The 25,168-nt window shown below is 46.4% G+C and overlaps 1 protein-coding gene across 5 annotated transcripts in view; it reads right to left on the reverse strand.

The window, feature by feature from the left end:
- Nucleotides 1–717: 717 nt before the first annotated feature.
- MASP1 (MBL associated serine protease 1) overlaps nt 718–25,168 on the reverse strand; it is a 49,652-nt gene continuing 25,201 nt past the window's right edge. For 2 of the 5 annotated variants that reach the window (XM_084986534.1, XM_013990146.3), the window contains 9 exons: nt 23,039–23,216; nt 21,284–21,415; nt 18,931–19,127; nt 17,063–17,210; nt 15,632–15,750; nt 14,569–14,647; nt 8,186–8,323; nt 7,307–7,381; nt 718–3,176 (listed from right to left, as the gene is read on the reverse strand). In XM_084986534.1, coding sequence (XP_084842660.1) covers nt 2,293–3,176; nt 7,307–7,381; nt 8,186–8,323; nt 14,569–14,647; nt 15,632–15,750; nt 17,063–17,210; nt 18,931–19,127; nt 21,284–21,415; nt 23,039–23,216 — 1,950 coding nt within the window. In that variant the 3' untranslated portion in view covers nt 718–2,292. 5 annotated transcript variants of the gene reach the window in all.

Genomic DNA, 25,168 nt, shown 5'->3' on the forward strand with positions numbered 1-25,168 from the left:
TTTCACCACCTCTTTCCAGAATGGTTAGGAGTTTCCCAACTGCTCTCTGTAGCTCAGCACCATCCCCCACTCCCTCATCATGCTGCTGATTCCGAATTTCCCATGGATGAGACCCAGATATCTGCATTTCTAACAAGCATCCCAGGCGATTTTGACATATCCCAAATTAGAGAATCACTGGTTATAGGACAGAGCACAAACACAAAATGACCTTCAAGACTCTATCTATTCTCCCTTCGTGCCTTCTGCCCAAATTCCACTCAGGGCACACTTTCCTGCCCCATCTTTGTCCGCTCTGCCTCTTCTCTCCCATCTCCCAGTGCATGCTTTGTAATCTCTCTGCAAAGCTAGCCAGATCCCCTAAAGCTGTATAAACCCCACCTCCTCAAGTTCCCATAATACTGCAATCCCCAGTCCTCTAAGGATGTTGAACTCCCTTTGCCTGTGTGAGGCCTAGGTGCATATGACCTTGCCTGCTTATTTGAGGATTCTTTGAAAAATTTAAATAGCAGGCATTTCTGTGATGGGATAGGCAGCCTCTAAGAGGACACACGTCCACAACCAACTCCATCGCTCACCATCCGTTCTTGGATGATGTCCAGGTGACAGAAAGTCTACGTTTTCTGCAATGGGAGAGATTTTAGCTTAATGAGGGGCCAGATTTTCTTCAAAAAGTCAAAACAAACATCAACAATAACCAAACCCCAAAACAAAGGCTGTTGGTTATCCACAGAGGGTTTATTTCCACTTTAGTCCCCTGACAGGAGAAACAGAGTGAAGAGGCCCCTTACAGAGGAGTGAAGCTTGTGATATAAAATATACAAAATATAGTATCCTCTACATGCACTGTTGAGAGACATAGGAGTGTGCTTTCAGGATCCAACTGGCAAGATGGACACTTCCCAGTTGCTCCCTTGGAATCCCTCTCAGGGCTTCTCTGGGTGCCTTTTTCTGGTGGAGAGTCCCCAGGAGAGGGAGCCTGGGAGAAGGAGGACAATGAGCCCTGTGAGCGCCAGGGAGAGGCTGCTAGCAATGGAAGCACTGAACGCTGGGGCTGGAAGGACCCTGAGGGGGATCTGATGCCTTTCTTTTACAGATGGGGAAACTGAGGCCCAGAGAGGGAAAGTCATTTGTCAAATGTTACACAGCCAGTTGGGGGCAGAGCTGGGGCTATAACCCAGTACTCTGGGCTCTCCGTCCCTTCTCACTGCCTTTCACCATCAAGTCTCTGCTTTCCTTGACTCTGGCTCATGGAAACTGGAGGAGTGGATCCCTCTGAACATCCATGCTGGGTTGATTCCCTGTGGAGTTCAGGCTGCAGGCACGGTGGGCAATCTGGTGGAACATGGTCACACCAATGTCCTGAGCTCACCCTTCTTCTATTTCCCTTCCCAGAGGCATAGAGGGGCAGCTGTGAGACTTCTCTTTCTCCAAACAATCCATTTGAGCCCCCACCTGGGGCTAGGGCCCAGGGAGCCTATTCAGATATCACACTTCAAGGCTGGAAGGTTGCTTCATGCTTGTCAGGACACCCCATGTTATCAGCTGGAACTTGAGAGTGTTAGATGGATCCAAATGATGCATTCTCAGTTGATGGTAGGGATTTAACAGGGTTGGGAAGACTGTCACTGCTCTTCTCCTCCCCTCAGTCAACACAGAACTTCCCAGCTTTCTCTTTGTCCTTTGAAGTTCCTTTAAATTCCTTTAAATTCTGAAGGGATACAGCTTGGATCACAAGAAACTTTTGGAAGAAAAATCCAGGGACAAAAGTCCTGCAGGGCATCACACTCAGAGAGAGGGTCCTCTGGAGTGGAATCCCTGTCTCCCCACACCTGAGTGGTTTCTGCTAGAAAAAGGGTCTTAGAAAGTACCCAGAGGGTAGAATTGGAAAAAATACATGGACTCAGCTCTAGGTTAGAAAACATTTTCTAACAGTAAGCTCAGTTACGCCAATAGTAGGACCAATGGGTTTGACAAACGGCAAGGAGTGAAGGAGGCCCCTGGGGTAGGCACTCCAGGAGAGGAGTGGGAGTTGGCCAAGAGTTGCTGTGCTCCTGGGAGAGTGAGGCCCCAGGAGGGGAAGGGACCAGCCCAGGGCCAGGGACCCAGGTCTCCTGAATAGATCCTTTTTCCCATACCACTCTGCTGCCTCCCAGGGGTTGTCTTGGGAGGGTGGAAGCAGCGTGTTCCATCCCATTTGGTCTCATGAGTAACATGGAGTATGCCATCCTCAGGAGTGTATGATGCAGCCTTGCAGGGGCTGGGTGGGCTGGAGGCCAAGGAAGTCAGGGCTCACCGCTCCACCTGGAGCTCCCCCAGGCCTGGAGGGGAGCCCATCTGCTCCCACACCCAGTCCACGTAGTTGGAGACTTTGGTGTAGACCCCATACACCTGCTTACTGCCACATTCTTCAGGGCCCCCCCAGGACACCAGGCCTTGAGCCACCCAGCGTTGGCTCAGGTCGTCAAGGATGACAAAGGCCCCGCCGCTGTCTCCTAGGCACGTGTCCTTGCCGCCCTCATAGTAGCCGGCACAGAACATGTTCTCTGTGACGCTGTAGTTGCCTGACCGGGACTCGTAGCTGGTCTTGCACTCGGCGTGCGGCACCACGGGTAACTTGACATACTGCAGGACATCTGACAAGGTCCGCGTGCCGCTGCTGATGATCTCATCCACTGTCACATTAGGATTGGAGATGCCCCAGCCAGCTACCAGCCCCAGCATGTGGGGCGCCGGGCCTTCGGGCTCAGGCCTCGGCAGGCAGACGGGCATGACGTGCGGCCCCAGGGGCACCGGCTCCTGCAGCTGCACTAGAGCAATGTCATGGTTGTAGTTCTGGATGTCAAAGTCAGGGTGGAGCACCACTCGGGCAGCTGAGCTGTTGACAGCCCCGGATTTGTCGCGCACGTCATGCAGGCCCAGGTAGACGGTGACATGCTCCTTGGAGACTGGCGTCACCGTGTTGTCTCTGCGCTGTGAGCGCAGCACGTGGGCTGCCGTGAGGATCCAGGACTCAGAGAGCAAGGCCCCGCTCCCAAACCACTTGTCGTTGGGCACCCTCGACGTGTCCTCCACCACGATCAGGGCCTGCCATGGAAAGAGGCCGGGCTCAGCGTTCCGGCCTCCGATGATCCGCTTGACCAGGTTCGGCAGGGAGCGGGAGGGCTGACCACACACTGTAAGGAGAGGGAGGAGCGGGGACAAGAGTGAGAGACTGGTCAGGTCAGCCAGTTGAAAAGATCCTCTGGGAGAAATTCACATCTCACCCACTGTAGATTATGCCACCATGGACCCCTACTTTACATCGGGGGCCCTGCTAGCCTGGGAAAGCTTGGAATGGGTCACCTTTGGCCTAAAGCTTTCTAGTCTGGCCTATTGGTCCTCTGACCCTTTTGTAGCCAGGGCCATGTATGGACTATTTTGTATGTGGGGCTTTACCATCCTGAACCAATCACTCATGGCCTGGACCATCTTTAGCCAGGCCTACCTCTAGCCATGGTCAGTTTTCGCCTTTCTTCCCTAGAGAGGCGTCTCAGAATCCAGAAGTGGTCCATGCTGTGGGCACTTAGAAAACTTCAGAAAACTGCAGGTCAACAGCTTTGAGAGATGGAAGGAGATTTAAAGATTGTCTAGCAGGTCACAGTAAACACTGGACTGGGAGCTGAGACATGGAAGGCCTTGATGTGGCTTTTCTCTCCTCTGTCCTGTGTGACTCTGGGTAAGTAAATTTCCTTCTCTGGATTTCACTATTTGATCTATTAAATGAGACATTTGGTCAAGGCAATCTTCAATGATCCTTTAAATGTCAAATTCCTTTGATTTTTATTTCTTTTGCCCTGGTCACCCCCATTTTATGGGTAACACTCTCCAGAGGTTAAATGACTAGCCCAAGGTCCCATGGCTATTAAGTTTTGAGTAGCAGGGGCTTAACTAGATTCTAAGATCTATGTCTCTTCCCATATCCCACAATGCCTCATTACATTTGAAGACCACTGTCCTGGGCCCTCTAACCTTTTCTTCTCTGGTCTAAAGGACACATACTCTGAAGGGCTGCCCAGAGCTCCCAAGGTTAGGGAAAGGTGGCATAATCTACAAGCAATGATGCATGGGCTCTGCTCTGAGCCACCCATCATTGCGCCCAGGAACCAGTAGTACCTTCTTCAGAGGAAGAAGAAAGGGCTGATCAAACTTCGTTCCGCCGACTTGTACCCTGAGCATACACATGCACCACCAGCCTCCTGCAGCCAAACGCCTTTGGCCCACGAGCAGAGGGTCTTCAGTACCAGCCCCCTCCCACCAGCGGCTAAGAACAGGCTCTCAAGAGCCCCTCCCAGCAGGGTGCTTAGGTCTGGGGGCTTAAGCCCTGTGTGAATGAGGGCCTCCTCCTGGTTGCAAATTGCCAGGCTACACTCCTAGGCCCTGGATCCTTTCACAATACTTTAAAGACGAAGGAATATTTGTGTTTTCCTTGGCAACTTTGAGAGGTCAGGCTTTCAGCAACTTAATGCTTTTCAGATGCTCTTCTTCCTGATGCCAAATGCTTCTTACGTGATCCTGAGGCACCCTGCTGTTCACCCCAGGCCAGATGTGAGCTGATGTTTGCTAGTTGTCTGTGGCCTGGCCTTTCAGAGTTGAAAGCCAGACTCCCATTTATAAGCAGCAGCTTACAAAGCGACACCTCAACGCAGGCCTGTGACTGGCCCTGTACAACAACTCATTTAGTGCTGGTGAGGGCCATGCCTGTGGTTCAGTCCATGGTCACAACAAAGCCAGTGCTGAATGGTGCCTTTTTCCAACCAAGGGGCCAGTGGCATTCCCCAGGTCACAGGATGTCAGAGCTGGGGAAGCTTGGAGAACAGCCAATTTAGACGAAGAAAGTGAGGCTTCAGAGAAGGCATGTGACAAACTCAAAATCATTAGTGGCAAAGCCAGCAACAGAACCCTTTCTTCTAACTCTAACTTCATTTTTTCCACTAAAGTTTGTTTTTCTTTTTGATAGGATCTTGTCCTTTTAAGAGGCTAAATGATACAATAAGCCTTTGAGAATGCTCATGGAAATGGAGCCATTCTTTAAGGCTGCCACCATTCTCCATCCGGTCTTTCCTGGGACAATGGAATCACCTTGAAATACTAGAGCTTCAGCTGTGCTGAAGTCAGATTTGGGCTCTAGAAGACTGCAGGTTCGAAAGGAGGGCCCTAAAAACAAAAATGTGATATTCTAGAATTCTGGCTTCATTGGGATGGCAGAGTCAAGAAGAGCTCAGCATTGCTTGTGCTGACATCAAAAGTCATGAGTTTACCTTCCAGCTCTGTCTCCATCCTTGGATGAATCATGACACCTCCCTGATGCTTAGTTTTCTCACGTGTGAAATAAGGAGCAAATAATAGTTGCTTAACAGTTGCCTTGGAAAAGTGGATATGTTGATGCCAGATCAAATGGCTTTCTCCATTCTGGCTTTCCATTGGGTTTAATCTTGATGTTTTTGGAGGAGAGAATTGAGAACTCTCTGGCCTAGTCCAATGATACACCGTGTTCTGCTCAATACCAGGTGTTAAAAGAATTTCATGACTCATTATATTCAAGATGCTTTGTATAAATCTAGAGGATGATGAACATTAAGAGTCATAGAACATCACGGATCCCCTGGTCCTGCTTTCTCACTTCTGAGGTATGAAACCCTAACCCCAGAGAGGTAAGATTACTTACCAATGATTGTAATCAGGAAAAGAACTCTCCCAGTCTAGGACCCAGGCCCCTGACTCCCAGCTCAGTACCTTGTCTCCTTCCAGAGGTTATAACATGGCTGCACAGGATGGAATCCACCTGCACTGCTGTTTTCTTTGGCCCACATAGTATTTTAGCGAAATGGGATTTTGACCTTTGGTTTGCCAGAGCTCCACCATTCCTCATATTTTCTGAGGTTTCATCAGCTGTGGCTGTTGGGTGTGCTCCTGCCTAAGCCTAACTGAGATGATGGCCATCAGCAGAGTGTGGGTGGGTTGACCTGTCCCCTGTTCCAGCTCCTTGTGAGTTTTTTTTTGAGTTCTTTCTTAGACATAAAACCCTCCTAAATGAAGTCTCCCTAACTAGTCCTCATCCCTCTACTCCCAGACAACCACATGCAGGGACTTCTTCTTTCTCTTGGATGGCATAGCACCTGTAATGGCCAAAGCTGATGCCCAAATGTTATCACTTACTTCAGTTCTTAAAGATAATAGTAGACTGGTCCATAGCCTTTCCATTTGAATGTCTAATTCTAATGTTAGAAGCCTACTGAGTGAATATTGATGGTTACTAAGATAGGCTATTCAAATAATACACTATCTCAGTTTACCCAGTACTCTTATTCAGTAAAATATGAATGTCAGCAACACTTAACCATACTGCAAAGCTCTTGCTGTTTGATCAAATGCACCTACACTACAGCTCATGGCAACACCAGATCCTTAAGCCACTGAGCATGGCCAGGGATAGAACCTGCAACCTCATGGTTCCTAGTCGGATTCGTTTCTGCTGCGCCATGATGGAAACTCCTTCCCAGTGCCATCTTGAATGATTGCTTCTTTCAGTCACTGCTATTCTTATTTCTTTTATAAGTGTAAATATCTATGTTGTAAATATTAAATTTATTTATTGTGGGTTATTGATTTAACCTTATAGTGTATATTTGGGGCTATAATTTTACCAATCAATTTGAATATATGTATAGAGTATGACTGTGATATGAATCAACTATAATTTGAATGCTAATATAAACATCTGTAAACTATCCTCCAAATCAGTATGCACAGGGGCACTTCCTATTACCAAAAAATTCTCTTTTCATTTTAAAGTGGGGTCAGTAGGCAAGCTCAGGAGAGGCCCAGCACTAAGACCGGAACACATTTCTCTTTGGAAGAACTCATTGCTCTGTCCTATGGTCATTTGGTATTTGTATGATTTTCATATCCTCTGTAACACAGGGAGTGCTCGCTGATGGGTTGCTCACTTTATCACGTTTCCTGGTGCAAAGCAGGTGCAAATACCAACTTGTGGGATGAAAAACCTGAAGGGAGGGAGTAGAACTGCTGAGAGAGAAGAGGCAGGAAGGTTCCCGGTACAAGAATACAGGCTGAACTTAGAGGCTGTTTGGTTTGAGAAAGTGTGATGCTGGGCTTTTCTGACCTTTGACCTCCTGGAGAGATCTCTTTAAAAATAATCAAAGCATTGTGCCCTCCACCCCTTATGCCATTAACAGCCAGAGCACATGTGGCCAGAGGGCCTTTCATGGGAGACCTTGAGGCAGAGAACTTGAAGGTGAGGTACCTGGTAGGCAGGTGGGCTGGCTTTTCCCCAGGACTTCATTCATCCAGACTCCTTGGGCAGAACACGTATATACACCTGGGAAAGGGAGAAAAGGTTGAAGAAAGGACAAACATGGTTGATTTACAGCACATGGAAAACAGATTGGGTTCTTTAACTCCTCTGCTGTGGATCATTGCAAGTCTTCCAAACAGTCTGTCTGATGCCATTCTATCCCAGTCAGGCCTCTCTGCCACTTGAAGCATCTTTCTAAAATGGGAATCTGACCTTGTCCCTTTTCTGTTCAAAATCATCAATAGCTCCCCACTGGCCTCAAAAATAAACAGCACGATCTTTAGTACAGTATCCAAGGCTCCGAGCAATCTGACTTCTGCCTGTTGGGCGCCGCCCAGCCCCTGGAAGCCACTTCTCATGGTTAGTCACACAGCTCACTGGGACCCACTTGCCCTACCTCCGCCTCCCCACTTAACAAACCTTTCATAAACCACAGTCATATCCCCATCTCATGAGGCTTATAGTAGCTCCATGAGCTCTACCATGATTCCCATTCTGAAGGGAGGACCTGGAGCAAAGCCTGGAGCAATCAGAACTTTCTTAGTGCTAGTCTGTGGCAGAGGCAGAACTGATTGGCCTTTACATCTCCTTAAAAGTTCCTTCTCTGCTAGAGTCTGTGAGTGTGTCTGTGTGGGTACAGGACTGCCATGCAGCCTAAATTTTTAGATGCAAGTCTGAGGCAGGGTGAGGGGAGGCATGTCACCAAGTATTTCTTCTCCCTAGTTCCTCCCAAACTGTGGCCAATGACTGGAATTTCAACCCCCTGCCTAACCCTGAGACCCAGAGTGTGTGAGGCAGAAGCGGGCTGGTTCAGCATGGAGGGCTCACCTGTGGTACTGTGCAGCATCTTGTAGTAGGGCTGCTGGCAGGAGTATATGATTTCAGATTTGTATGTGGTAAGGTTGTTCCTGGTAGAAAAGGTGACCAGCCCATTTTCCAGCTTTGCCGGAGTGCCACAGTCCGCAACTGAGAGAGAAGAGAGTGAGACCCCTCAATTACCTCTTCCTCTTCTTCTTAAGGCCACCTTCTTGGGGTGGGTCTGTCTCATATGGATGTGCAGGTTGTACACTGCACACAACTCCAGAGAGCAATGGTGACCCTGCAGCTGGGGTCTCTCCCATGTATTATAGTACTACTGTGTGGTCAACTCACCTGGCCTGGTGTCAATTCCAGGGCAGAAGCAGGTCTACTGAGATTCAAGCAGATCCCAGTCTTTCTCCCACCAGGGCCCTCTCCTTGACTCTCAGTTCTATTGTGCAATCCTCTTATCCTCTTCTGCCCAAGCATGAAGCCCATGGCTCAGTGAGAAAATTCTGGCTGACATGAACCAAAGAATCTTCAGTGCTTCCAGCCCCGACCACATGCTGAGTAAGAACAGTTATTGTGCTCACATCGGATCTTGGTGTAAAAAACCCAAAACAAACCAAAAGAAACCCAGCTCCTGCAAGAGTACACAGCCCCACCCTGCTGGCTCTTTGCAGACACAGAGGCAGGAGGAGGGCCAGAGTGGACCAACTTTTAGTCTTCACCTGCTCAATTCCTCCAGTTGTTGGTGGCTGGATGTTGAGGGTGGCTATAGGGCAAGACCGAAGATGCCTACTGCTCACAGGTGGTCTTAGGAGAGCTTTCCAATCAAGCCAGGTCTTAGGGAAGCTGCAAGTAAGAGTCTGCCAAGAGCCAGGTCATAGGCTGAAGACCCAATCTGTCAAGGTTTCTTCAAGGGACTTCATTAGGGGATGGTGCACATTTCTCAGGTAATGTTAATTTTAGGTCAAACAGCCTCTATCAGAATTGAAAATTCTCAGGAATCATAGAACTTCACAGGTGGAAAAGAACCTTAAGTCAGGCAATCTAGAATATCATCTTTCCCTTCAGATGAGCCCAGGGAGGAGACTTGACTAGTCTAAGGTCACACCGTGAGTTGAGAATAAGACTTGACTTTAAACTCAGTGTTCTTTTAAGTAAACCAGACTGATGATTCTTAAGGATCTGCTTTTTAGAAAATGGCCTGTGATTAATCTTAGCTATGTAATGGTGAACACTGGCTGTCAATGTTCTGATAATTTCAGAGGACTATATTTTAAAGCCAGAGTTCCCTCTTCCTGAATTTTACCTGCTCTCCTTGGGAAACAGAGGTGGGGGCAATTTACCCCGAGAGGCTACTTAGCCATTGTGATTTTTAACTTTAGGACTCTAAATCATCTTTTTGATTGAATAGAGAGTAATCTAACTTAGAAACAGAAATGATTCCAAGGCCCTCTGGAGTGGAAGAGAGGGATGAAGGATGGGAGTAAATGCCTACTAGGTAGACATCTCCTATCCACAAAGAAGGCAAAAGCCAGGAGAACTGGTTAGTGTTGTTTCCTGGCCTCAATCCCTCAGGAGAAATCATTTCTATTTGTTCTGATCACCCAAAAGTAGCATGTAGGTCAGACTATGACAAGAGGGGGCAATAATATTTACTATCCAAAGCTATAAACAATTTAAAATGTATGTTTCTGCTGAGTTTCAAAGCAGACTTTTCTTCCTTTTTTAGGAAATGCCATTGATCAGTGGCTGAATCTTTGTATTACTCTTGTCTCCCTTAACTCCAGACTAGCAGTTTATTTTGCCCAAATTATCCTCAAGACCTAATACCTAATTCTAGGTGGAGGAATTCCAGGGTCAGTCTTAGACATGGCTAAGTGGTCAGGGCATTGAGAGCCTATTCTTGGCCAGCACTGGAGGAGAGAGATTGTCTGGACCAAGGGCCTGCTTCCACTTCACACCAGGGAAATAACTTTGCCACTGATAAAGCTGGGCTTACAACTAGACAGAGGGGGTGACAGTGGAAAAGAGAGGGTCACTTCAGCTTGCGTATGTTGAGTGGGGAAGGCTTCACCTTCTTCCCAAGTCTGCAGTGGCAGGCAAAGAGCTGCATCTCTCTGGGCCCTGGAGACAACTTTCCTTTTCGAGGGGCCTTTGAGTTTGGCCTGGCACAATCCGAGATGCTAGATCCGGACCCTGCTTCCTCCAGTCTATCTTCTTTGCTTAAGGAAGGGTCTCATCCTCTTCTCTAAAGTGTGTCTGGCCACTTCCACACTCTGAAATCAAAATGCTCTTCCTTTCCCCATTTCTTTGCCCTCCTTTTTTCATCATTCTCTGAGCTAGATTGTGCCACCCACACCCTGTCTCCACTGTCACCCTTTCTTTCTTCCTTCCTTCCTTCCTTCCTTCTCTCTCTCTCTCTCTTTTTCTTTCTTTCTTTGGCTGAAGCATGCAGTGACTTGATGTAAGATCTCAGTTCCCAGACCAGAGACTGTACCTGGGCCACCATAGTGAAAATGCCAAGTCTTAAACACTAGACCATCAGGAAACTCCCAAGACCTGCCATCCTGACCTGCCATCCTGAGGATGCTTTGACACAGTCTAGGGGCTTCCTCGGGAATCATGCACAATCAGCTCACCTGGCCTCGGGCCCAGGGATGCCCCACCCCACCCCAGCCTTACCTTTGACCACCCCCCCTTCAGCGTGCTGCTGTTTTCCCCACAAGGGAAACCCTGTGGTTCATGCCCTGGCCACCCTCCAGGCCTTGATCAAACACTGCCACTTCCTGAAAGCCTTTTCTCATCCTTCTAATTGGATAGAGCTGCTTCCTCCTTTCTCCTTGTATGATGCTTTATTCATCTCTCTCTGATGCATGTATCTTATGTTGCCTAGTATGGCAATTATTTGGGTTCATATCAAATCTTAAACTATAATCTCATCTATCTACTGAGAACAAGACCTTTTATACTTGGTAGCCTTAAAATACTAATTTAATTGATGCTTATCTTTAGTGGTTGCCCTATCTTCTCAAGGGCACCCTTGACCTAGGATGGCCCTGCAGTCTCCAGACCTTTCATTGTTTGACTTTGCAGAATTCTGCCCTCATCAAGAAGCCATTTAATCACCAAAGAGACTGAGAAGACACAGTGTAATGCAGGGGTTCTCTGATATGTCCACCCAGATTTTGTTCAGGCTGAAGCAGAGACTCCCCGTCTCCACAGCCCTTTCTTTATCATTATTAATGACCCACTGGACATCCCATAGCACCAGAGCTGAGGACTGCTGCTTTCAAGTGTGATGCCTATCTCCTGAAAAACTTGAATTAGGGAATTTTCAGAAAGGCAAATTTGTAAGCCCTAGTGGAAAGATCTCTGATGATGGAATTTCCGCTCTGTGTTAGGCAGAGATGGAAGAGAAACTTTGGGGCATGAAACTATGTCTAGCTTTCCTAAGACATCCGTGCGATACGAGTTGTTTTACCTATTTGTGATTGGTAAGAAAGTAGCAATGGGTAAAAATATTAAAGTCATAAAGTCACAGGCATTCTGGCCCATATAATCTTGAAGTAAGGACTGGATTAGAAACCAGGGCCCACTTTGACCTGGCCCACCTAAGACCATGCAATTGTATATTAAATGTTACTCTAGAACCAAAGCCATTTTTCCTTTGAGAAGGGTATAGTCCACATAGAAGTGCTTAAAAAAATTGTCTTTTCATTATTTTCCAGCATAATGTTTGAGCGATGGGTGAACCATCAAAAGGAGAATTGTTCTTATACATGTGGCAGTTTCAACCGCTTCAGACTGTGTTGCCTTGTTCAGCATCCATTCTAATCCGCACTGAAATGAGCAATGGAGTGTAGGCGAGGTGGGGAGGGCTGGAGGAGCTCTAGGACCCAGGGGTCTTGTGAGTGATCCATTCCTGGATGTCTGCACTGTGTGGGGTCCCCGTCATTCACTCTGCCACTTGCTCTGCCTCAGGTTCACTCTCCACATCCATTTCCGTTTCTGCCACCATGTGAAGATTAAACACGGGTCAGGAGGTACAGAGAAAGGAAGCAGAAAGATGAGGGAGAGAGAAAAGGAAGAGAAAGAGAAAAATTAGCAAGGCAAGCAGAAACAGTTCATGCAGGAAATACAGAAATCACTCCACCAGAATTGATTAAGAATGCACAGTATAGGTACAGCCAGTATGAAGGACAGTTTGGGACTGCGGAATGTGTGCCATTCTGAGAATTTTGCACAGTCATAAATTGGCTTGTGACAATTCTAACATTCTGCCCCCAGAACAGGTTTTGCACTCATCTGGTCCAAACCCTCATTTGACAGATGGCATCAGAGTGGAGTGGGACTTGTTTGGGGTCACTACATCAAGGTGGAGGCAGAGCCAGGACCACAACTTGTAATTCCCATCTCCCATTCCAGTGCAAGTTTCTATACTGGACATGCATGCTTCCTGTCTGTTCCCAATCCCTTTCCCCACAGTCCCTGGGGACTCTCAACTTCTCAGTCCTATTCATCTTTGCAGAATCCAGCACATACCTGGGTCAGAGATGCTTAATAAATACCTACTCAGTGAACAATCAGAAATTCTGGGGATTCTAATAGTCCTGATCCAGGCTATACTGGGAGAACCTGGTCATATTAGGGAGGAAAAAACCTCCTCTTTTCTTTAGTACAAAATGACAGGCATACTTCTGTATAGTACTATATGTCACATAAAATAGTACCATCAAATACATTAGCACCTTATTCTATCAACACTTCTGTTACAATAAAAAAAATGTGTGTTTCATCAGGGAAAAAAATTATTCCCAAAGTTTCCTATTTTCAAAAAATACAAATGAGAGAAATCAAACCTCTTCCTAATAGGGAGTTGGGTGGGGGAAAGAAATAAGTTTTATTGAGCTTTTACTTATTCCTGGTGCTCCATAGGTATGATGTGTACATTATTTCATCCTCAGAACAATCAAGAATGCAGGAAACTGAGGCCAGAAGAGTGTGAATCAACCACTTAGGGACAGTGACCTGGTAGAGTCTGGATCTGAATCTACAACTTCCTGTCTCCAAAGCAATGTCATGTCCTCTCCATCCCATACCTTCTGCCTCCTCCGTCAGAGCACTCCCTTGCCTTGCCCTGCAGAGAACTCCACAGAGCCATACACATCAGCCATGTGCTGGAGGAGGGGGCAGATGCGTCTGCTGGCATTTGAGTTCTTCGATGTCTGGACCTTGTCTTTTCCATCTGAATTCCCTGTGGACCTCTGCACAGGCATCCAGTGAATGTCTGTTGAGACTTTTTGTTGAAGCCATAAAAGGCCTCCCTTTCCCAAACTGGGCTCTGACTCCAGCCACATCATCAAATAAAAAAGTAAATTAAAAACAAACACTTTCTGCTCCAAAATTTGCCTCCAGGGAGCCCCACCCTAGCAATGTCCCCTTGGAGCAGTGGGAGTAGATCTGGCCTGCCTACTGAACTGAGTCATTTAGGAGAAGGGAAGAGGATGGCACTCCAAAGTTTACATGAGGTCATGAAGTGGGGCTGGGCTTGACTTCTCACCTCTCCATTCTCAGGTAAATCTTCCTTCCCTCCCTCCCTCTCTTGTCCTTCCCTTTCTATCATCACTTCCTCACATCACCATTGCCACAGATAAGTTTTCTAAAACTGTGGTCCTTGCACTGAAATCATCTGAGTCGGGGGAGGAGGTGGTGGCTGGTGCTCTGTATGTTTACAAAGCTCACTAGGTGATTTGCATGGATCACATTATTCCAGAACCACTAGGATATATTCTAGTATATTAAAACGAGTCCAGACTCTTTATTTAGAGCTGAGGTGAAGGAGCTTGTCCATAGTCCCAGGGTGGGTTAGGAGCACAGCCAAAGCAAGAACTCTATGTCCCAAGGACCAGCACAGCACTAGATCCCCTGCTGCACGTAGGTCCTCCGTGCTGGCCCCACAGCCCTTCCTGCAGAGCCCTAGCTCAGGAGCTGTCCCAGGAGACTTAGTGGATGTGGCTGATGGCCACATAAAGACGAGCAAGGTCACTCGGCTCTGGGCACTGGTGCCAAAATAGCTTCGTAAATTAGCAATTATCAGGGCTAGTTTCAGACCTGGAGACAAGCTATTCCTCTAGCAAATTTGGCAACCTGTCTGCAGGCAGAGGTAAAATTAGTATTTAGAAAGTAAACTGGGACCCACAAAAAGTTTCTTTTGGAATCCTAACATCTTATTGCTGAAAGAGATATTAATAGCCTTTTGTCCAACCCTGATGTGTCCGTGGAATTTCTGCCCCAACCCTCTCAGAGCACACTTGCCAGGTTTTCCCCTTGTGTGGGCTCTGGTTGGATCCCACCACTACTGGGGAGCTCATGATCTTGATAATCAACCAATTGTGTTTTCTTACTTTTGCAGGTGGGAATCTTGTTACTCCACGTCCCATCTTTCAGACACTCGATCTGGAATACATCCATCTCCACATTATCCTAGGGAGAAACAGGAAGAAGTTGTGGGAATAAGGAGGGGTGGAGGGGTTGGTGGTTGTTTCCCAGAGAAATCAGCTCAAACTCCAAACCTGGCTGTCCTCTGCTGAGCTTCCCCAGCCATGGGCCTCCGAGGGCTTGAAGCTACCAGGAAGAGAGACGCTGAATTCATATCCCTGTGCCTGCTCTGGGGAGAAGCAAGCGCTGTGTGCCAGATGGGGGTTGGGCAACTGTCTCTGAAGGGAAACCTGTACCCATGATTCCTTTTTCAGAGCAGTGGCTTTCAAACCTGACTAAGCAGCAGTGTCCCTGTGTCCCTGAGGGCTTCTGCACAGATCACTGGGCTCCACCCCCAGAGTTCTGAATCGCGGGTCTGGCCTTGGGACCAAGACTGAATGTCCAACAAGTGATGTCCTGCTGAAGTGGGACCCCACTTGGATTACCATTCCTTGAGAGCAGCATCTGCTAGCTTGGCTCACATCAGACTCACCCAGGCAAATTAACAGAAAAAGCAACTGCTGGGCCCGACTCCAGAGATTTTGCTTTAATTGACCTCAGGTGGGGCCTGGGAGGTGCTTTTGTTTTTAGGTTAACCAGGTGATACCTAGGAGAAGGATTGTTTCAGAAAGTGAGCAGAGCCCAACTGCCACCTCTTAAACCTCTGCTTCCTGTCCCAGTTTCTCTCCAAAGCCTGATGAACTTTTTTAAGGTTGTTTTACCAACTGTCAGGCTGAATGGATTTCATATTTTGAAACTCAAGCAGCCCACGCTCTGGACTTTTGTGCCACTCTCAGGACTGAGAGTCTGGGATACACGCTTTGAATTTTCAGAAGACTGGAACATCTGGTGCATTTTGGAGGTTAATGGGGAAGCTAGGAAATACTGTGGTGGGACCAGGCCAGGTTCTGGAAGCACATCTGCCCTGGGAGGCTCTGGAGAACTACTCTGCCCACCCCACCACCCCCAAGCCCCCGCCAGGCTCTGTACCTTCAGCACTTTGTAGCCAGTGTCACAGCTGATGAGCACCTGGTCTTTGAAGGAGTACTTGGCTTGCAAGGGCTCAATTTTCCCATGGACAGGCGGCTGCAGCTTGGGGCACTCATTCCCTGGTGGGGAGCAATGACAGGAGCAGGTGAGAAAACAAAGTCTGGTCACAAGAAGCCACTCCCTAGAATGCAAGACCTGGTAGGGGTGGAAAAACCACACAATTGGGTATGGGGGTCTGGACCTACCAGGCCCCAAAGAAGGCCTACTCTGGAATCCAGAGCAGGTCAATTCTAACCGGGACCTGTGTTTCCTCATTTACAAAATGAGGTGGTTGACCAGATGATTTCATCAAACTCAGGGTTGGAAAAGATACTAAATGTCAATTGTGTGCAACTTTTGCCTGATGTTTTCTTTACAACATCTTCCATGGCAGACCCCCAACATCTATGTGTATTCCTGCAGGGACAGGGAACTCAGTACCTCCCGACCCCTACCTTTCATACTAGACTCCTCTGATTAAAGCCACAGAGTTTTCATATTCAACTGAAATTTGTACCCTTGTCATTTTTACTCATTGGGCATAGTCTGCTCTTTGGGGGTCACTCTCAATGACCCCAATCACTCTTTCTTCCCAAGACCATTTTTCAAAATGTTAGAGAGGCTGTGATTATCTGCCCCTGAGCCTCCTCTTCAAAAGGCTAAACTGGATAGGATTCCTATCCCTGAAGTATTTCCTGGACAAACCCTCCTTTGTTAATATCCTCTTCACACCTCTGTCCAGAAGCAGGCACTGAATGTTATGATGCAGGCAAGGCCTGGGTATCAGTCTCTGAAGTTCACTCGTCACACCAGCTATGCTCTTGTCACTGATGTCTACCCTCTTCTTCCTTGAGTTACTGCAGGCCCCTTGGGTCAATTGGCTCTAGCAGAGTTTGGACCAGGACTGGCTGCTTTCAGGTACTGGGAGATGAGGCCTGCAGACTTCGTCAATCTGGGGAACGCAAGGAGCCATGCTGCCATAATGAAACATTTTGAGCTACAGACTCACACCCAGATTCCTGCCCCATACTGGGAGAAGGCTGGAGCTGGGAGGGTCCTCTCCAGGCCCAGTGAAGAGCAGTGTGAAGGTGTGCAGTTCAAGAAACATATTTTTGTTGTTGTTTTTAAAATCTCCTCATGCGATTCTGAAGTGCAGCCAGTTTTGCAATTTAGGTTTAGTCCAAATCCACCATCCTTGCTGTCCTTGCTCCCATTATATAGATGGGAAACTGACTCAGGAGAGAGAATTTGCCTTGGTCCTAAGCTACCCAGTGGCAGAACTGGGAGTCCTGCCACATCCCTGGAAGAGCCCCAGGCCTCCACTCCCTCAGTCCCCAGTTACTGCCCCAGGAGGGAGACCAAGTGTGACCCAGGAGGGGAGAGGCCAATTACCTGTCGCCCTGTACAACAGCCTCCAGCCCCGGTTCTCGCCTGAGTTGTCACTGCGGAACTGGATCTGGATACTGTGGCTCTGGGTATTGATGGGTTCCGGGGCTTTCTCTCCACAGAAGGGCCCAAGAAGTTTTGGACCAGCTTTAATCTTGAGGGGAAAAATAGAAAAAAAGCAGGGTCACATCTGAGTGGCAGTGGCTGTTGCAGTGATTGTCTCTACTCTGCAGCTGGGGTTTTCTGGACGCTTCCATGTGAGCCTGTGGCATTCACTTACATTTTTAGTAGGTGTTACCATTCACCAAAGGGTTCTGTCTCTACTCTCTCATTTATAATTTATGATGGAAATGGACAAGGCAGCTTAATAATCCTCTGCTCTGAGATGAATATATTATGGCTCAGAAAGGGGCAGAGCCCTGTCAGGCACATAGGCTAGAGGAGGCCTCTGTTCTCAAAGACCCTGCAGTCTACTCTGGGCAGACTAATAAATAATAAACAAAACAGTCACAGTCCATAGTTAGTGTTATAAAAATAATCAGGATAATATATGTATATAATATAAATATATGCTATATGTTTATGATTTATATAGTAAAATCTATGTAGTCTGCATAATTCATCATTAATATAATAGGTAGTAACTTAATATAGGTAATTAGAGAAGGCTTCTTTGAGGAGGTGATATTGGATTTGAAACATGTAGGATGAGTAGGAGCTTGTCATTTGAAGAGGAGGGGAGACTATTTCCCAGGCAGAGAAAACAGCATATATAAAGATCAAGCCCAAAGGTGGGGAAGAGCCTGGCAAGTATCAAGAAGAAGAAGGGGAGTTCCCATTGTGGCTCAGTGGTAACAAACCCAACTAGTATCCACAAGGATATGCGTTTGATCCCTGGCCTCACTCAGTGGGTTAAGGATTCAGTGCTGCCATGAGCTGTGGTAATAGGTTGCAGATGTGGCTCAGATCCCACATTGCTGTGGTTGTGGTGTAGGCCAGCAGCTGCAGCTCCAATTCAACCCCTAGCCTGGAAACTTCCATATCCCCTAGGTGTGGCCCTCAAAAAAAAAAAAGAGGAAGGAAGCCAGTGGGCTGGAACAGAGGGAGTGCTATGGTTTGGGGTTGGAAAGGTAGGCAAGGGCCACATTGTGTTGAGGAATTTGTTTATTCCAAGTACAATCTCGATGTAACCTGGTTTTTATAAAGTTTGCCCTTGATACTATGAGAAAAGAGACTGTGTAGAGCAAAGGTAGAAGCCCAAAAACCCCCTAGGTAGCTTTACCACTGACCAGGAAAAAATGCAGAGTTTAGACCCAGATAGAAGCAGTGGGATGGAGAAAAGGGAAGGGGCTGGTCCAGATTTCCTGGCTCCCAGTCCTGAGTCCTGCCTCTGACTTTAACTCTTTCTCCTTCCATCTTGGAGAACCAGCACTCCTTAACTCCCATTTGATACAGGTAGTTAGAGAAGGCTTCTTTGAAAGTCCTGGATGCATCTTCATCTTGTCATCCTTACTGAGGTGAAGGGGAAAGTGAAGCCCTGAAAGGTTATGTGCCCAGATAAGGCTCACAGTACAGATTCAGGAATGAGATGTGTGGTGATCCCCATGACTTGCACCCTGGTGTTACCTCATGATGATGTTATGTTACATGACAGGAGGGGTTTTGCAGGTAGTCAAAGGGCTAGTTTTGGATCAGGGAAGATCCCTAGACTGGATCTGATTAAGCTGGCAGACATGAATTTAAATACTTATATTTTTGAAGCAAGCTGCTCAGCACCCAATCCTAGGAGAAGGTAAGGGGTCAAGAATGTCAATTTTCCCAATTCAGCCAATATGTGCCAGCATTCCCAGGACATATGCCTGCTGTAGTCTTACCTTGATGTAGTCATAGGGGCAGGATACCTCAGGATGGTCCTCTATGTCGAAAATATCCTCAAACTGCAGGCTGACCATGAAACCCTCTTCTAGCTCAATGGTGTAGAGACATTCGGAGCTCTTAGGGTAAGGGCTGGGGTAGTCAGGGCTGGTGATCACACCAGTCCTCTGGGTGAAGAGGTTGTCACTGCACTCCACTGTGGGGAAAACACCGGAGCAAAGTGGCACATCAGACGCATGGCCACAGCAACCCCTTTCTTATCTGCTACCGTATGATAGTCCCAGGATTCTGAGAGGCAAGTGGGGAAGGAATCACTATCCCCATTTTACAGATGGGGAAACTCAAGTTCAGTGAGGGGAAGTGAACTGTCCAAAATCACACACCTGGTCATTTGCAGAGTCAAGACTTAAAGGCAATGAGTGTGATAGGCCTTCTTGTCAGACTCTTTGGTATTGGTGGGGGGCAGATGGGCTCTGAGATGGAGTGGTCAGCTCATCCCTTGGCCCAGGACTCCATTATGTTTCTACTCAAAGCTTTCCTTGATCCCTCATCTAATACAGGACCTTCACACACCCCTTCCTCTCTGGCCCCTACCCTTGCTTTGTTTCTCTTCATGCTGCGGACCACTACTTGCCTTATGAAATATATCCGTTAATGGATTTTCCTGTCCCCAGTAGGCTGTAGGTTCTCTGAGCTCAGGGCCTCTGCTCCATTCCCCTCCACAGCTGCAGCCAAGGACCCAGTGTCCCGGATCCCGGCCATGGCTTAGCCCTGCTGAAGCCTCTTTATCTGCCACTGAGCCCGTGTCTTGGGGCTGACTCATCCTGGATCTGGCATGTCAGTTCTTTCTAAGCCCTTGTTTATCCTGCTCATTTGCAAATGTGAAAACTGTGTCCCAGAAAGGCGTTGTGACTAACCTGAAGTACCACAGCTAGAGTGGCAGAACAAGGTTTAGAGTGCTCTCTGCATCCCCATGGTTTCATCTTCTACCCCAAGCACTCTCATGGGGGTGACACTGCCCCCAAGGGGGCCAAAATTGGTTCTTTGGGAGGAGGAGTTGTTACTCTTTTTATGATAATACAGAGAGAGACATACAGGGCAGAAACATATATACAGTATGTTCATGTTATTGAAATTTCATGGGTGAGGCAAATAGGAAGAGAATGTTTAAAAGACTCCTGGGGGCAGAGGTAAGGATGAAAAATAGGATTAAGAAACATTGCTCATTCTTAGCCCCTCTATACTGGGCACATAGTAGACAACACTTACTGAATGAAAACCATAGAAAATATAACCCTCTTTAAGAAAACTCCTGTAGTACCAGCTTTATATTGATGGATCCTATAGGGTTGTGTTTGGAAGAAAGTAGAATTTTGAAGGGGGAGGGAAAAGAATTCTTATTTCCAGCCTTGCCTTCCTCCAATAATCCCTCACTCAGCTTCCAGTGATCTTTCTAAAAATACAGGTCCTTACCCTGAAGGTATCCTGAGCTACTGGCAATTCCCCAAACATTCCAAGTGTTGTCATGTTTGCAGAAGCTGTTCTCTCTATCTAGAGTGCCCTCTTTTTCCTTTATCTTTCATCTTCATCAAAGGCATCACCTCTGGGAAGTGCTTGCTCACTTTGCTATGCAGACTTAGGTCTGACGGTGCCATGTCCACACGTCCTTTATAGCACTTTTACGTTTTACCATTTGCTTATGTGGCTATCATCCCACTATCCGGGGGGGGGGGGGGTCCTGCATGGAAAGTGGCTGAGTCCTCCCATTTCTTCATCCCTACCCCAGCCCGGAGACAAGGGCAGAGAAGGCACACTGATGAGAGGTAACAGCAAAGGGAGCCAGGAGGAATGGGGCATTTTCTTGCTGTCTCTGTCTTTGCCTCTCTCCTCCCTCTTTCTTCCTTTGCACTGGGCATCACTCTATCAGAGAGGAACTTGAGGGGCTGTGGAAGAGCAGAGAAAAAGGGCTGATGGCTGAGGCCTGATTTATGGCTCAAAGAGGCCTAGTTCATGGCTCAAGACTAGGAAACCTGGGTTTTCCCTTAACATGACCAGTTCCCTATAGTGGAAGAGGAAGTTGGGACTAAAGAGCAGAAATTCCTGCTGCTCAGGAAGAAAGATGGCCTAGAGGTTAGGGCTTCTCAAATGCAGTCCTCTGAGAATCTGAACCCAAATTCCAGGCCGGTGGGCATTTCAGCATCTTCATCCATGTGATATCTGAGGCACAGCTCTCAGATTTCATTTTAAATTGTTCCTACTGCATAGCTGTCCTTCCTCTGAGCCTCCCCTAGTCTTATTGGAAAATATGGCACATAAGGGTGGGTGATGCACAGAAGCATCACTGGGCCCCACCTCGGCATGTCCTGTTGTCTGTGTGGAGGATGTAGCCGAAGCGGCAGGAGCAGTAGTAGCCGCCGATGTAGTTGTGGCAGTAGTGGTCACAGGACAGTTCCTCGTCTTCCCGCTCTGTGCACTCGTCCACATCTGCAGGGCAGTTAAAGCCTCTTAGTCAACCAATCCTTGCATGATGATGAAGACAATAGCCAACATTTAGAGTGCACTCAGTGTGGAACACTCACTGTGTTGGGAGGTCCTTTATTTGAGCCTCACCTAAAGCGCACAAGTAGCCATTATCTCCATTTACAAATGAAGTAACCTACCCAAGATCACAGACAGCCAAGCTCAAACCCAGGCAACAAGATTCCTGGTGGTGCCACTATTCTCTAACAGACGTGATAATAGCAAGCAGGACTGTTACAATCCCGTTGCTATAGATAATGAAGCTGAGTCTTAGAGCCAATAAAGAACTTACTTCAAGTCACACAGATAGTAAGTGGTAGAGTCAACATTCAAACCCAGGTGGACTGGCTCTGGAACCTGGGTTCTTAACCTCTTCTTCACATCACCTCTCTCTTTCTAAATCCCTGACATGAGTCAAGCCCTATTCCAGGCATTGCAAATATAAAGATAAAAAAATATATGTTCTCAACCCAATTTTAAAAATGAACACATATTTCACCCCAGAAGATACCAGAATGGCTAAGAAGCATATGAAAAGATGCTCAATATCACTAGGCACAAGGGAAATGCAAGTTAAAACCACAATAAAGTGCCACTAGGTACCTCCCAGAATAATTACAAAATTTTATATTGATAACATCAAATGTTGGCGAGGATATAGAGCAGCCAAAAAATTAGTGGAGGGATACAAAACGGTGCAAACACTTTGGAAAAAGTTTGATAATTTCTTATAGAACTATCCTTATACCGACTCCATGACTCAACAATTCTGTTCTAGCTATTTGCCCAACAGAAGTGAAAACAAGTTCACAAGAAGGTTCATAGAAATTTTATAAATAAGAGCCAAAAAATGGATAGAACCCAGGTGTCTGTCAACAGGAGAATGGATAAACAGATTGTAGTGTATTCATACAATGGAAAAATTACTCTGCCAGGAAAAGAAATTGCTAACGCATTGCAACAACGTAAATACGTATCAAAAACTTTATGCTGAGTAAAAGAATCCTCTCTTCCAAAATACATTCTATGTGTGTTCATTTATATCAAGTTTTAGAAGAGGCAAAATCTTTAGAAGAGGCAAACCTTTAGAAGAGGCAAAATCTACAGTGGAAAAAATGTCAGGACAGTTGTGGCCTCTAAGGGAGGTGGGAGTGGGCTGTGGCTGGGAAGCAGCATGAAGGAACTTTCAGGGTTAATGGTTCAGTTCAACATCTTGTTAGGGGTTTGGGTTACATGCAAATGTAAACTTTTCAAAACTTAACAAACATACTTAATAATGTATATTTTACATTAAAAGAAAAAAAGTGAGTAACTATTGCATCCTAGATAAACAATATGTGTGCTAAGGTATTTATGAAGAAGTGTACTGAAATTTATTTTGAAATGCATCAAAAAGATGAATTGCGAGATGGAGAAATGATAGGTAGATGAAAAGATATGTGACAGAGCAAATGCAGTAAGACATTAATGGCAGAATCTATGTGGTGAGAACACAGGTGTTCATTTTAAAGAAGAGAACACAGGGCACTTTTAATCTTGAGAGAGAAAGGGAGACCTAGGGATGAGCCACCTACTTAACCAACTTACCCACAGCCATGTAGTGGGCATCAAAGCCTGTGTACCGTTCCTCATTGGAGAAATCTGACCGGAAAGTGATGGACATGAAGGAGCCCGGAGAGAAGACCACTTCCTGGCCAGGGGTCTGTTCTGTGTCCGTGGTCTCCTTGCCACAGAAGGTGGCCAGCACCTGGTCTTCAGTTTCTACCTTTGGGGTTAAAGAAAAAGAGAATAAGATGAACAGCTTCCCTAGAAGAAAAGACAGAGGGGCTGCCCACGAGCAGACCAGGAATTCTGGAAAGCCCAAAGAAAGGGGTTTAGAGATTCTGAGCTTTGAGGAAAGACACATTACAGGTTAAGTCAATGTGGCCATCCCGCCACTGTTTCATTCATTTTGTTTAGGTCCATCTGAAGTAGTATGACATCTGTCATTCCTGTTGACCACAAAATGGCTTATTTGTTAAAAATAACTCAGTGTTCAAATCCAGAGTTAGATAATCTCACAGCTGGATTCTATATGCAAGGGGAACTTATGGGAATTCCCGTCATGGCTCAGTGGTTAACAAACCTGACTAGCATCCATGAGGATGCAGGTTCGATCCCTGGCCTTGCTCAGTGGGTTAAGGATCCGGGATTGCCATGAGCTGTGGTATAGGTCGCAGATGCAACTTGGCTCCTGTGTTGCTGTGGCTGTGGCACGGGCCAGTGGCTTCAGCTCTGATTCTACCCCTAGCCTGGGAACCTCCATACACCGTGGGTGCAGCCCTAAAAAAAAAAAAGACAAAAAAAAAAAGAGGAATTTATGTTTCCAGGAAAAGAAATTTTATACATAATAAAAGTTATTCATTGAGCATTCAGTGTGTGCCTGCCACTGAGAAAAGCATGGGAAGGAGGTGATGGGATATAAGAAAGACATTGGGCAATGCACAGGAGGGTGGTGTTCAGACGGAGGAAAAGAGACAGAGACAGAGCTATTATGCAGAGTGACAAATGTTTCAGCGGGAATGTATTCAGAGGGAAGGTGAAAGATCCCTATTAGAATGTAAGCAGCAGGAGAGTGAGACTTCATTCTCTTTACAGATATGTCTTCAGTGCATGTTACCCAGTAAATATTTGTCATCGAGAACTAAACGTTCAAGACCTATTCTGAGAACAATGAGAAGCCTTGGGGAATGTAGGAGAAGATATTTTGGAAGGATAGCTTGAAACTAAATTACGGTTGACCTCAAATGGCATTAATAACAAGTGACTCTTAATTCTATGAATAAGGAAAAGACGTAATCGGAACTGTATTTAATAGTTTTCATAATAAAGAAACTACTGGAATCACCTAGAAATAGTTGCATTTGTGTTAATATTCAGATGTAAAAATTGTCTATTTGCTAAAGGAGTTTTCTACTTTGGAAGAGCCAGAGGCCCTGGGTGAATTCAAAGACCCAAGGAGAAATTCCAAACTGGTTGCCTAAAGCAGATTTCATGTGAGTTTGGTTTGGGAAGCACAGTGCTGTAGCTGGTTGGTATATTTATGTGACTGCCAACACTTGGCCTACTCTATCATTTATACCTACCCTGGTCCTTTTAAGGTTGTGTTTGTATTTGCAACCTCTAGATTGATATTTTAGCCAAGATGCATGAGAAAAATCTCTCACCAAGAATGATTTCTGCTGCCTTTCAAAATCATTAAAGGAAAGTTCTCAAAGACTGCCTATCTCTAGCAGCTTCTAATGAATTCATTGTTTTGTTCATTAGCTTAAAATGTCAGAAGTATCTTGACATTTGACACTTCTGTTTTGAAACTAATGATTTATTTATTTAAAATAAGTAGGAGTTTTAAAGAAAAACAATTTGCCCTGGCAACAAAACACAGGACAATTAATCACTAACTTTGGGAATTGAAGTGTAAACAGAAGATGAGATCATGGCTTTGCTATTTTTTTCCTCTTCCCTGCAGATACTAGCCAAACGCACGCCAGCCTTATTATTACTGTAGAATGTGCCTATCTGCACACAGCTGAGATGTCACTTCCTTGAACACCACAGATGGTTTGTTATTTTGAGGATCTGAGTTTTCCAAGTAGCTGAAGTTTTACGTAACCGTAATTTAAAAAATTTGTGGTGTGTGTGTGTAACGCCTTTTAAAGTGCTTTATACAAATCCCTA

This window comes from Sus scrofa, chromosome 13 (assembly GCF_054392235.1).
Source record: "Sus scrofa isolate SSC_HxYL_T2T_F1_AM1 chromosome 13, Sscrofa_HxYL_maternal_Yorkshire_Landrace_v2.0, whole genome shotgun sequence".
Lineage (NCBI taxonomy): Eukaryota > Metazoa > Chordata > Mammalia > Artiodactyla > Suidae > Sus > Sus scrofa.